The sequence below is a fragment of the Pinus tabuliformis genome, chromosome X (genome assembly GCF_031772625.1).
Source record: "Pinus tabuliformis cultivar Carrire ecotype Pingquan chromosome X, CPIR1, whole genome shotgun sequence".
Lineage (NCBI taxonomy): Eukaryota > Viridiplantae > Streptophyta > Pinopsida > Pinales > Pinaceae > Pinus > Pinus tabuliformis.
Genome location: NC_142308.1, coordinates 380128448 through 380142304, shown reverse-complemented (window position 1 = coordinate 380142304; position 13857 = coordinate 380128448). Strand labels below are relative to the sequence as shown.

The window sequence follows — 13857 nt, the reverse complement described above, 5'->3', positions numbered from 1 at the left end:
GGAAGTAGGCTCTAAATGTTGGAAGTTCTAGCTTATTTTCAAATAAATTTTTAGAAATTTCAATTCATTGTTTGCTTCTCTAAATCTATATAGACTAATGTGTGATTGGAGTATTGTAGAAGAATTATTTTTGTTGGATCAAGCGTGAGGGGAAGTCTTTGGCAGACCAACCCACTTTTGAAGCATTTTCAAATGAACCCTCATTTGTTACTTGGATTTTCATAGTTCATCTTACGAAAAAGTGTTATTAGAGGGATTCGTTTGGACATAGCTTTTATACAAGCAAACATTTCATATTTTAAATATTTTCAAATAGTGTTTCGCTAATTTTATATTAGCTACTTGAGAGCATTTTCTAAACTAAAACAAGTGATGGGGTTTACTCTCATCACTTAGTTTGGTTTCTTGTACATTATTTGTATGATATTTATTTGTTTTACATGTTCTCTCTACACTATTTGTGCCTTGTTTTTGCAGCCCATAGTTGGAGTGTTGATAGCAAGAGGCTTGAGGAAAACTAACTATTATCTTGTAGGACCTCTCGAGCCTTCAAAGTTCATCTTCTAGGAGGGCGTGGGCATTTGAAGAGGGCTGCCATTTAGCTAGGCCGTGGGCATTTGAGGAGGATTTCTCACTTGGCAAGGCCTTGGATAAGGAAGACTAGCTCCTTTTCTCTTGCAAGAGTTCATCCTTCATTGGAGGTTAATTTTTGGGATACCAAGAGACACCTAACATTTTCAAATTTGAGAGCATTCTTATTGTACTTACCTTAGTTTCTAATTTTGACTTCCAAGAAGGAAATTTAGTGCTTGAAAAGCCTCATATGTTGCAAAAGATTCTTCTTGAAGTTTTTGTTGATATCCTTTAGAAGGTTTCTCATCTTTGTAACAATCTAATAAAAAGGCTTAGTTTTTCTTATGGGATCTTGTGTTTCACCCAATACATCATTTTCTCTTTATTTAGAAGGAGAAACATGTGGGTGGATTGATCTTGCATTGTTTTCTTAGTTTTCATTTTGCATGCCTTAAGAATTAATATAATCTCACCATTACAATCTAACTTTTTAAATTTGATTTTGCTACTAGTTTTCATTTTATGCCTTGCATTTTAAGTTTTGCTTTTAAGTACAACTTGAGATTTCGGCTCAACATTAATTATATTTTTCATAGCTTAAAAATTCAATATCTCACAAACTATTGGAAGTTTCGGGGCAAATAAGGGCTCATTGGAAAGAGGAAAAAATCCTCTTTAGGATGGTCTAGGTCCCATGTTGAAAGATTGCCTTCAAGATGCCCAATTTTATTTTTCTTTGAAACTGTCCTCAAATTTTGTGCATAAAATGTTTGGGACAATATAGTTTCTCCATTGTTTTGCATCAACAATATTATTATGAGTGTCATCATGAGTGTATCCAGCATGAGTGTATCCAACAATGTCATCATGAGTGTATCATGTAAGAGTGTAGTATCCCGTGTCATCATATTATAGTGCAATGATATGTCATAATGCAACATCCATCAATTTGCCATTAGGAGAGCTCAAAAACAGTCTTCCAATCATGTCATCAAGACCATCATCAAGTATCATCAAGTATAGTCATCCATATGTCATCAAGGGCTTGTATATTAGATACATCATTGGCACTTAAGGTCTAGATCATCAATCAAGGCACATGATTGGCACTTGGCAACATCATAGTTAGTTCAAGGACTTATGCTGGCAAGACTTCTTCATTAGTGGCTTGACATATTAATAGCTTGACGTCTTCATTAATGGCATCCTTATAAAACAAGAGGGACTTGTCATCATGAGCATGGACATCATCATAATATTCATCACAAGAATATTTTCCATCCCAATAATGGCATATTGACATCAATGACAACCTTGATTAATAGTAAGACCATCTATGTATGTAACAACCTAGTTAATCATACTTTTTTGGTGACAATTTTTATCCTAGGAGGTTTTTCGTTTCACTGATTCATGTGTGTTTCTAAACATGGATGATCGACAGAGTTTTTCCCTCCAACCTCACCCCAAAGCTAGGGTGGATTTTGTCCTCAAGATCTTAGGTAAGTCCTAATGTTTTAGTCATGTCTTCTGTAAAGTGATTTGGGAATAATTTTAGCTAATTGGCTAAATTATTTTATTACAAATCACTGGGTCTACTAGATTATATTTGAGTCGTAGAATTGGGTGAATAATTGAGGGTCTATAACGTGTTGAAGAAACTGTAACTAGGTTCGGTCTTCATAAATATGAAATGTACTTTTGCTTCTTGTATTTTGTAAATGAAAGAAAATGATTATTATTATTATAGAGCTTGGGTTTCTTGCCCAAGAAATTTGTTTTATACGTCAAGCACCAATTGAAAGTGCTTCTAGGATTGTCCTAGGTCAAGAAGTCAAATAGGGACATTGTCATAATATGAAGACCCCATCGAGCATCTTGTAAATTGTAAAAAGAATTATTTTTGTATTTTATTGAGCCTTCCAAGACCAAGTCGGCCTGCCAGCCTGTCAAGTCAGCCTAGAAGTTGGAATTTGTACCCCTGGAAGGCCTATATATAGGAGACAGTTCGACCTCATTTGGACACACTCATTCCTCTCTCTCTCATGCGAAGGAAGAAGCAGAAAAGGGCAAGCGAAGAAGGCAGAAGAAGGAGAAGAAGTGTTTTGGGTTCCTCTCTCTCTCTTTCTCTCCACACGTGCAAAGAAGAGGGTTGAAATTCTGTAGTTTTTCGCTAGGGTTTTTGCTACCGAGCTAGGGTTTCGTTGTGGAGGTTCAATCTGGTGAAAAAGAGTTGAAGGAAGGGCCAACAAAGTCCCTTCTAGATCCAGAAGACAAATTAGGTCAAGCGAGGCAGCTGGAGGCCAAGAAGAAGCAGTTCTAGTCCACACGTGTGAAGTAGTTGCTGCTGTCGGGGGATGAAGTTGCAGATCTGCAGTTAGCGCCGAAAAGCTGTGGCTGGAGGTCAAAGTAGTGTTGCCGGAAGAGATTATGCTGGGTTTGGATTCTGGAAAGCAGTGAAGCAAGCATATTCTTGAGAAGCTGATCTTGGTCTTGGAAGGGCTTCAGTGTTGGTCAAAGGTCTTGGTATTTGTCAATAAAGAATCTATAAGAAGAGATTGAAGGGTTTTCCTCTTAATAGGAGAGGTTTTGCTCTGGCTTGGAGCCTACATCTTGTGTACTTGTATTTTGTTGATTTTGTTTTGGTAGCTGTTTGATGATTGAAGAACACACGATAATAATATGAAGAAGAAGATAATCCCAATAAGTAAAATGACATCACAAGTAGTTATCATAATTAGAAGAATCATTAATGTCATCTTGCCTTAGATTCTTCAACATGGTATCAGAGCTATGGTTTGCACAAGGCATGAAGAAGATCAACCCTATTATAAAGAAGTGTTCATCATCAACAAGTCTCATCAAGCAAAGTTTCAAGGTAGTATGGAATAATCTCTTCTCTTCCAAAGATCTCAAATCTTTAAAGAATGAAGGATTGTTCTCAGTCCTCACTTGAACATTTCAAAATATGGGTGATTGATAGTGGAGCTTCAAGACACATGACTGGATTTCACAAGCAACTCAAAACCCTATCCAAAGGGAAGTCCTCATACTCTGTGGAACTTGGTGACAACAAGAGCTATCTGATAAAAGGCATTGGATCTACATCAATTAAGCTGGAAGGAGGAGGTAGCATTCATCTCAACAACATTCTATATGTTCCAGGTTTGTGCAAAAATCTTATTTCTGTTTCATCATTAGAATAAAAAGGAGATAGAGTTGCTTTTATAGATGGTAAAGTAGTGGTTTGGGCTAAAGATTCTAGTATTGAAAAAGCTAGAACCATTGGAGTTCGAGAGGGAAGACTCTACATACTCTCATCTCCTCTAAATCAAGCACTTGTCCACTTTGAGATGAGTTCGTGTGAACTTTGGCATAGAAGATTGGGCCATCTTCATTACAAGATCTTGCCAACTCTAAACTCCATTGTAAATGGGATACCAAATCTCAAAGAAGACCATGAAGGAGTCTGCAAAGGTTGTGCTTTGGGAAAGAATGCAAAGAAACCATTTGCAAATAGTACATCTAGAGCTCAAGAGATTCTAGATCTCATCCACTCTGATGTATGTGGTCCCATGTCTAAATCACTTGGAGGTCATCTATATTATGTTACTTTCATTGATGATCATTCAAGGAAAACTTGGGTTTATTTACTTAAATCCAAGGACGAAGTATTCATAAAATTTCAAGAATTCAAGGCAGAGGTAGAAAATCTTACAGAAAGAAAAATAAAGATTCTAAGGTCAGACAATGGAGGCGAGTATACTTCCAAAGAACTCATTGTTTTTTGTAAGGAGGCTGGGATTAAGAGGGAGCTTATAGTTCCATACAATCCCGAGCAGAATGGAGTAGCTGAATGAAAGAATAGAGCTATAGAAGAAAGTGTCAAGGCTATGCTCCATGATCAAGATCTACCGAAATTCCTATGGGGAGAAGCAATGAAGACTGCAATATACATTCAAAATAGAAGTCCTCACAGGTCACTTGGAAATATAACTCCAGAAGAAGTCTTCACTGGGAAGAAACCAAATATTGATCATCTCTGGATATTTGGGTGTCTTGTATATATTCACATTCCCAAGGACAAAAGAAAGAAGCTAGATCCCGCAAGCAAGAAAGGAATATTTGTTGGATATAGCAACTCTTCCAAGGCTTATAGGATCTACATAAAGGAAGGACATCAAATAGAAGTAAGCAGAGATGTAATTTTTGATGAGAGCATTGCCTTCAAGAAATCTAAAGATCTCCCATCCGATTCTGATGAGGAGGATCTTCCTATGTTTGAGGAAGAAGCTAATAAGGAAGAAGAAGTCTCTCATCATGAAGAAGGTCCTAGTGAGCCAATCTCTTTCCCTGAAAGAAGAAAGAGACCTAACTAGTTAACTTCTACACTTCAAGAAGCAGAAGGTGACACCGCAAGAGGAAGATTCATGGAGAGCAAGAAACCGAAAAGATACTCAGGATATGCAACATACATGTCAAAGTTCATTGAAGATGAACCTTCCACTTTCGAAGAAGCAGCCAAACACCAAGAATGGAAGAATGCAGTGAATGAGGAATGCCAATCTATTATGAGGAATGGAGTCTGGGAAATTGTCCCAAGACCGGATAACAAATCAGTGGTAACCTCTAGGTGGCTATATAAGATCAAGCATGCTGCAGATGGAAGCATAGATAAATTCAAGGCTAGATTCGTGGCTTGAGGCTTCTTTCAGGAAGAAGGCATTGACTATGAAGAGACCTTTGCTCCCACAACAAGGTATTCCACGATTCGATCTCTGATATCTTTGGCAGCATCAATGGGATGGAAGGTACATCAAATGGATGTCAAAACAACATTCTTGAATAGTACCATAGATGAAGAAGTCTACATAGAGCAACCATTGGGATTTGAGGTAAAGGATAGAGAAACTAATGTTTGTAGATTGAAAAAAAGGCACTTTATGGCCTCAAGCAAGCTCCTAGGGCATGGTATGCTAGAATGGATGCATACTTGTAAAGGTTGGGTTTCAAGAAAAGCACGGGAGATCCTAATCTCTACATCAAAGTAAAGAGTGATGAACTTGTCATCATTCTTCTATATGTAGATGATCTTCTATTAATTGGTAATGAAGAAAGAATTCAAGAATGTAAGAAAATTCTGGCAGCCAAATTCGATATGAAGGATTTAGGACTTATGCATTATTATCTGAGGCTGAAAGTCTGGCACGAATCGAATGAAATCTTCCTGGGACAAGGAAAGTATGTGATAGAGCTATTGAAAAGGTTTGATATGATGGAATGCAAACCCATGACAACTCCAATGATCACAAACTTGAAAATGTTAAGGAATTCTGGATCCAATCCAGTTGATCCTACTAAGTACAGACAAATGATTGGCTCCTTGATGTTCTGGTGAATGCTCGGCCAGACAAATGTTTCGCAGTAAATGTTCTCAGCCAACTTCAAATGGAACCAAGACATGATCATTGGATAGCTGCCAAGCATGTACTGAGATATCTCCAGGGAACCGTCCATTACTACCTGAAGTATGAGAAAGGAAAAGATGTTCCTCTTGAAGGATTTACTGATTCTGATTGGGGAGGCAACGAAAAGGATGGAATAAGCACTACAGGAGGATGTTTTAGCTTGGGATCCTTCATGGTCTCTTGGATGAGTAGAAAGCAAGAGACAGTGGCTTTGAGTAGTGCTGAGGCCGAGTACATTGCAGCCTGTGAAGTGAGTAGGGAAGTGGTCTGGTTAGGAAGATGTTATCTGATCTATTTATAGGACCGTTGGATCCTACCATAATACATTGTGATAATACTAGCTATATAAGACTGTTTGAGGATCCGGTATTTCATGGAAAGACGAAACACATAAACAACAAGTACCACTACATTCGAAAGTTGGTACAAGATGGTGTACTGAAGTTGAATTATATCCCCACCGATGATCAAATCGCTGATATTTTGACAAAATTTCTTCCCAATAAGAAGCTTTTGTATTTTAGAAACAAGCTCGGATTGGTTGACATATCTTCCCTAGTTGAGAGGGAGAGATAGACACATTATTCTTGTCTTCATTTTGGAAGAAAGAATGGAGGATTGAGTAATCATCTGGCATTCGATACGCTTTGAGGATGTGGCAGGACATCCAAGAATAGAGTAGGCAAGAGGACCGATATTCTTTGAGGGCTGGGGACCCAAGATAAGAATCGTCCTAGAAGGTCATACTTGGTGAACACCCGGGTGGGTATGTACCTTGAGAGACAATGATGAAAGTGTCTATAATCATTGGTCTCGCCAACATTGTGCTCTGATCTGTTGAGAGATAGAACTATTATTCAAGGCCTTGCTATGTGACAATGTTGGTTATGATGATGCTATACATATGGATTACTAGTCCGACTCTTCTTATGAGATCTCTTCAGTATTGAGAATAGCCATGTACCATTTATGAATACCTCCCTAGTTAAGAGGGTGTGTTAAAGAAAGTGTAACTAGGTTCGGTCTTCATAAATATGAAATGTACTTTTGATTCTTGTATTTTGTAAAAGAAAGAAAAATGATTATTATTATTATTATTGAGCTCCGGTTTCATGCTCAAGAAATTTGTTATATAGGTCAAACACCAATTGAAAGTGTTTCTAGGATTGACCTAGGTCAAGAAGTCAAATAGGGACATTGTCATAATATGAAGACCCCATCGGGCATCTTGTAAATTGTAAAAAGAATTATTTTTGTGTTTTACTAAGCCTTCCAAGACCAAGTCGACCTAGAAGCTGGAATTCGTACCCCTGGAAGACCTATATATAGGAGACAGTTCAACCTCATTTGGACACACTCATTCCTCTATTTCTCATGCGAAGGAAGAAGCAGAAAAGGGCAAGCGAAGAAGGCAAAAGAAGGAGAAGAAGTGTTTTGGGTTCCTCTCTCTCTTTCTCTCCACACATGAGAAGAAGAGGGCTGAAATTTTGCAATTTTTTGCTAGGGTTTCGGCTGCCGAGCTAGGGTTTCATTGTGGAGGTTCGATCTAGTGAAAAAGAGTTGAAGGGCGGGCCAACAAAGTCCCATTCTAGATCCAGAAGAAAAATTAGATCAATTGAGGTAGTTGGAGGCCAAGAAGAAGCAGTTATAGTCCACATGTGCGAAGTCGCTGTCGCTGCCGGGGGCCGAAGTTGCAGATCTGCAGTTAGGGCTGAAAAGGTGTGGCTGGAGGTCGAAGTAGTGTTGCCGGAAGAGACTTTGTTGGGTTTGGAAAGCAGTGAAGCAAGCATATTCTTGAGAAGCTGATCTTGGTTTTGGAAGGGCTTCAGTGTTGGTCAAAGGTCTTGGTATTCGTCAATAAAGAATCTATAAGAAGAGATTGAAGGGTTTTCCTCTCAAGAGGAGAGGTTTTGCCCTGGCTTGGAGCCTACATCTTGTGTACTTGTATCTTGTTGATCTTCTTGTTTTGGTCGCTGTTTGATGATTGAAGAACACAATAATAATAATAATAAGATAATCCTAATAAGTAAAAAGACATCACAAGCAATTATCATAGTTAGAAGAATCATTATTGTCATCTTGCCTTAGATTCTTTAACATAACGATCGGGTGTTCCCTCTTAATGTATTAAAATGTAATATCTTGATGTAAAATATATCTTAGTGCATGGTCCCTCATATTTAGACACCATAACTAAGTTATTTGAGGGTTGGAAAAAATTATTAATCCCCTCATGGGTTAACTAATTTTTTTGGCAAAAATAAATTAAAATCCCAAGGCAAAAATTTAGTTAATTTTAAGTCTTACGAAAAATTAATTCTCCAAAAGGTAAAATTTGTGGGTCTCAATGAAATTAATTTTGGAGGTCCCTGACCAAGGGAATATTGAAAATTTCAAGAGATTTTGGACCCTTGGGCCTTAGTAGTTAAGTCAAAGTCAATTTTTTGAGGAAATCAACTCAAAATAATTAGTTTTGAGTTGATTAAAATTCAATTAAATGAAAATTCGAATTTCCTCAAAAATAAAATAATTTCGATGGAGGAGATTAAAAAATAATTAAATGTTTTTCAATGTTCGAGATTACTATGATGGGGATCAAACCAACTAGCCGTTGGAGAACTAATCTATAAATTAGAGGTCACTTGTCAATAATCATCCAATCATTGAATCGTGTACTCGTTCTTGAAGATCTCTTGTACTATATTTTGGAATAATACAAATGCAAGTCTTTGGGGTTTTATTTGATGGTGGTGTTCCTTTTCTACATCTTACGGTAATCTTGTTCTTAATATTCTGTTGGTTGTTATTTTAATGAATTGTTGATTAATAGCTCTTGTAGAGTAATTTATTGTACATGTATCTTGCATAGGTTGCTGGATTTAGGATAAGAATTTTAATTGGATTGAATTAGCAAGTATCTCTAATTCTTGAAAATTTTATTTTTATCTTATTTCTCTATTGATTTAACATTTTAACTTTAAGTGTGCATAAAACTTTCGGATTTAGAATTGGGCGTTTGGGGAAGTCCTCGGCTGGACCAACTGACTCCCAAGGAAATAAGATCTGAAGAGCCTTCCAAATTTGATTCCCCAGGCTTATTTTATGATTTCCTCTTGTAGTGTTTTCTGGGGCTTGTGCCTAAATTTAAATTAATTATTTTTTTTATAAATTTGTGCTACATAGATAGATCTGGCTAGGAAGAGCATAAATCTTCAGATATGGGAGCAGAGTTGGACTCATACTCCTCAGATATGATAGATTTGTATTTTATTTGTACAGATCTGAAGTCTTTGTAAAATAATTTTTAGTTTCTAACATCTGGGTTTTGGGTTTTTATTTTTATTTTTGTACATTTGGGGTCTGGGTTTTGTTTCTTTTGTCTTTTATAGGTGTGAGATTGTTCAAGAAGATTTCGTGAAATTTGAGACAGATCTAGGCCCTGAAGGGCAAGATCTGGTCTCAAATCTTGGTTGGCAGAGATAAACAATTCAGTTGATTCAATTAAGAGAGTTTAACATTCAGATCTGAGATTTGACAGTTTCTGAGATCGATTCTAAGGAAAAGATTTCAGACCTGGAAGTGGCGTTTTATTATCTACTAGTCTTTTTGTTTGTTTGTTTATCTATTTATATTTGTAATTTATATTCTGGAACCTCGAAGAGCTTCTGAAGCCCTCGCTGCCTCCTTATTTTCCCTTACCCTTGGCCTGCATTTTCTCCCTGCTCAAATCCTCCTCTGCGACGTACTCTCATTCCTGACCACTCTCTTAAACCTATCCTCCTAGCTCGCTCCCATCTCCTAAGCTCCTTTCCCTACGACTCCCTCGACTCTGGCTCATCCCTTGCGTTCTCTGCCATTCCTTTCTGCGTTCCTTTTGCCTTTAGCCATCCGCGCTGCCATTTCCTCGTTGCGTCTTCCCCTCTCCTCGCTCTCATTCCTCGCGTCTTCCATTCTCCTTTCCTTTCTCCCATCGCGTCCTTTCCTGTCCCGCTCTTCCCTCTCATCTCCCGCCTAATCACAAAAAACAAAAAGAATCAAACTTTAAATTTTTGTTAGGTTTCGGCCCATCGATTTTTTTATAAATTTCTTCTTTAGACATTAATAACATTAGATTTTTTTCATAGTTTTTTTTATTAACGTTTAAAAATAAAAAAATAAAAAATTTTAATTTTTTTTGACAGTATTTTTGAAAATCAATTTTTGGGTTTTCTTTTAAGATAGAGGTTTCGGGACTTTTAATTGTTTAAAATCTTTAGCCTTGAGAAAAAATTTGATTGTGGGAAAGTTCTTATAGTCAAAGTAACTTAAAATTTTAAATTATCTCTAAATTTGACTGTAAGAAGTGTTTTTTTAATTATCATCTAAATTTCACATGTTTTCCCTGGTAATTAATTACTGAAATTTAAGTGCTTATGCCTTCACTTATTTACGCACTTTAGCCAAGTTTCATGGTCACTGGCATTGGGCTTTAATTTTTTATGCTTGATATCTATTGAGATCGCTCATTGTTTAAAAGGAAAACTAATTCGAAGTGGGTTTATTTACTTGAATTATTGGATATTTTTTGCATATTTAGTTTTGGGAAATTTTCAAGTAATTATGATCAACATTTTTATTGAGTACTGTATCGTGGACTTGTGGAAAATTATATATCTTCCGGTTTTTAAAGTTAAGTATTTTTGAGCATCTGCATAATTGGTATTGAGAAAATCATTGGCATTACCTAGGAAGAATCCTAAGGAGAGTGTTGATCTTGAAGAATTGTCATTGAAAATAGATTGGATAAATGATTTAATTCTCTAATTCTCTTAACATTAATATCATTGGTTTATGGCAGTGTTGATAATATCGCCGAGATATCGGCAATATTCGGAAATATCGCGATATTTTCGGCGAGCCGATATATCGCCGACAAAATATCGCGATATTTTCGGCTTTTGAAAATATCGTGCGATTTCCGAAATATCGCCGATATTTCGGAAAATATCGCGCGACAATTGAAAATATCGCCCGGTGACTGTAAAAAATTTCTGCACGACCTATAAAAATCCGATTTTGGTTTTTTTCATATCATTTTCATTTCTGATTGCTGGAGAAGGAAGGGGAGAGCTATGTGGTTGCTGCCAAGGAGGGTTTGAGCATTCTAGGCCCTAGTATTGATATGCTATTCATGGTAATGTTAAATTCTTAAAGTAAAAGTGACATTCTCCTTAATCTTCATTTTCATCCTTTTACTTAAATTTTTAACATTACCATGAAATGACTCAGGATGTTTGAGAGTGGTTCCGGCCTCATTGGATTTCATATGGAGAAAGTAGAATTTTAGATTTCATTCAAAATGCAGCAGACTTATCAGTTTTTTAGGATTTCAGGATTGGGAGATTGTAATGTTTCCAGGTGACACCACCTGCCCAGGCTACCCCTGCCACCAGTAGAGGACGTGGTCTACCTCCTATAGCTCCTACTTCTAGTTCTTCAGCTTCTAGAGCATAGCAAACTCCACTGCCAACTCCACCAACACTAGCATCTACATCTAGAGGGAAAGGGAAAGCTGTGGCATTTTTTCGCAAGAGGGGCAGAGGAAATCAATAGGATTATACTTTAGTTATTTTCTTATGTGCTTGTAAGTTGTACATGAACAAAGAACATTGAATATTCAAGAATCAAGACCAAGCCTATCACATTCTAATTTCTAAATAGTAAATTTTGATTCTATTTATTTTTTTAAAGTGAACTATGAACTTTGAGAAGTAATTATATTTTAATTTGATTAGATAAGCTGCAACCTGCAATTTAATATGGATAAAAAACTATATTTTGGTATATATATATATATATAAAACGTGTCCCCCGTGTCTTGTTTCCAGGTCGTTGTGTTTCGTATTGAATACTCGTATTTACGTGTCCTCCGTGTCTCGTGTCCTCGTGTCATGTGACTTAGCTTAGACAATATTGATGTATTGTCTCCGTGGAGGGTGGAGTCTGAGGAGCCCCTCTTGGAAGAGTCACCTTCATGGTTAGAGCCAGTGGCAGATGATCCATTAGAGCAGGGGCAGCAAGAGGAGGACTTGGAGTCAGAGTAGCAGCAACACTCAGAGGAGGAGCAGGAGGAGGAGGAGGAGGACATTGTGGGAGCATCAGCATCAACACCATCTGCTATAGATATAGGAGAGCATAGCCCCATACCTAGCACTCATTATTTGACATTAGGTGCAGAGGCAGGGTCAGGGCCTCCTACTACTAGGGGCAGGCCTGGCAAACAGCCCATCATGTTTTCCCGTAAAAGGGGGAGAAGGCAGTGATTTCAGATAGATAGCTGCTAGTTTTATTTGTTGTGCTACATATAATTCATGATGATGAGATACTTTTATATATGTGATGTTATTTTGTATTGGTTCTCCACATTTGAGTCCTTGAATGGACAATTATCAGGGATCAACAGGATTTGGTATCGCCTTTGATGTATCATTTCTATTTGACATCATATATATCAGTGTTTTCTTCATATTTATGTGCCAATGTGTTTATTTCATGTTATTGCTTTATATGTTTAAAAATCTGAAAAAAATGAATATATTATGCATTTTTTATGCTTGCCGATATTTGCCGATATTGCCGATAAGATATTTTCTGGACCCTCGCCGATATTTTCCCGATACCGATATTATCAACACTGGTTTATGGCATATCAGTGATCTTTCTTTAAGTGGCGTTATTTACTTGAATGATTACATCTTTGGCATCTTTGTATCCTATTTACATTTGTCTTGTGTAAGATTGTCTTCATTAAGCACTCTTGTCCTAAGACTAATCAATACTAAGTACTTGAGCCTTAAACAATTTTACCTCAAGACTACTTATTCATCCCTTTGCTAATCACATCTTGCATCTCTTTCCATCATAATAACATTTTTCTTAGCAGCAGTTATCCATTGAGTACTTGTCCTAAATTATTCAACAAGATAGTTGACTCCATAAGGCATTGGTATTAATCGTCTAAATTTAATCTAATCTTTTAAAATCTTGCTTAATCTAAAAACAAGTATTTGGTCGTTTAACTATGTCTCAAAGATGATTTGGTTCCCAACTAGTCCTTTTTCCATCCATTTCCATAGAGTCTATCCCCCTTAGTCTGTTGTTGGGAGACAACTTAAATGGAGAGTTTGGAGATCAGGGTGACAACCCTCGATATGAGCCGTTGTCGCGGTGCCTAAACATTCTGTGCGACAACATTTTTTGGCGCCATTGTTGGGGATAGTTTTTTCTATCCTTGGTCCTCACAACATTTTTCTAATCATCTAATCTTTTTTGCCATTCATTAGCCCGTTAAGTGGCACAACATTTTTTGGCGTCGTTGTATCACTCCATCTTTTTATCACCATATCTTAATCCTATCATCTTTTCTATTTGCACATTTAGCACCTGGACATTTCAATTGGTTTTTTGTTTGGGTGGCTTCACTTATTTATCCATTATTCCTCAGACAATAATTCCTCCCTGATAGCCATTTGCTTCTCCTTGACTAACCTTTTGGTTTTTTCCTTTTGGATCTTGGAGCTAGATTCATGTTCAAGTGGCGACTCCACTTCTTTCATTTCTTACAAGAATTTCTGCTAGAAGCTTGCTTCTTGTGGATCTCTTGATTTTCTTGAACAAGGATCTCTCTCTCTAGCATCCATTTGGCCCCTCCTTTTCCCTTTAAGCAAGTCATCATGGATGATTTGTTTGCTCCTTATGATTTTACTAACATTCAAGGAGCTTTGCATGATTATCCTTATGAAGTTGGTGAAATCATCGATGAGTTTCCTCCTTTTCA

At 37.0% G+C, this 13857-nt stretch overlaps 1 protein-coding gene across 4 annotated transcripts in view; it reads left to right on the top strand.

The window, feature by feature from the left end:
• Positions 1-13857, top strand: part of LOC149140123 (uncharacterized) — a 184420-nt gene that overhangs the window by 154070 nt on the left and 16493 nt on the right. Inside the window, exon 6 of one of the 4 annotated variants that reach the window (XM_089448856.1) lies at positions 536-723. The exons of the other annotated variants lie outside the window; for them this stretch is intronic. Coding sequence (XP_089304982.1) covers positions 536-664 — 129 coding nt within the window. The 3' untranslated portion in view covers positions 665-723. Of the gene's footprint in view, positions 1-535; positions 724-13857 lie in introns of those variants that run through there. 4 annotated transcript variants of the gene reach the window in all.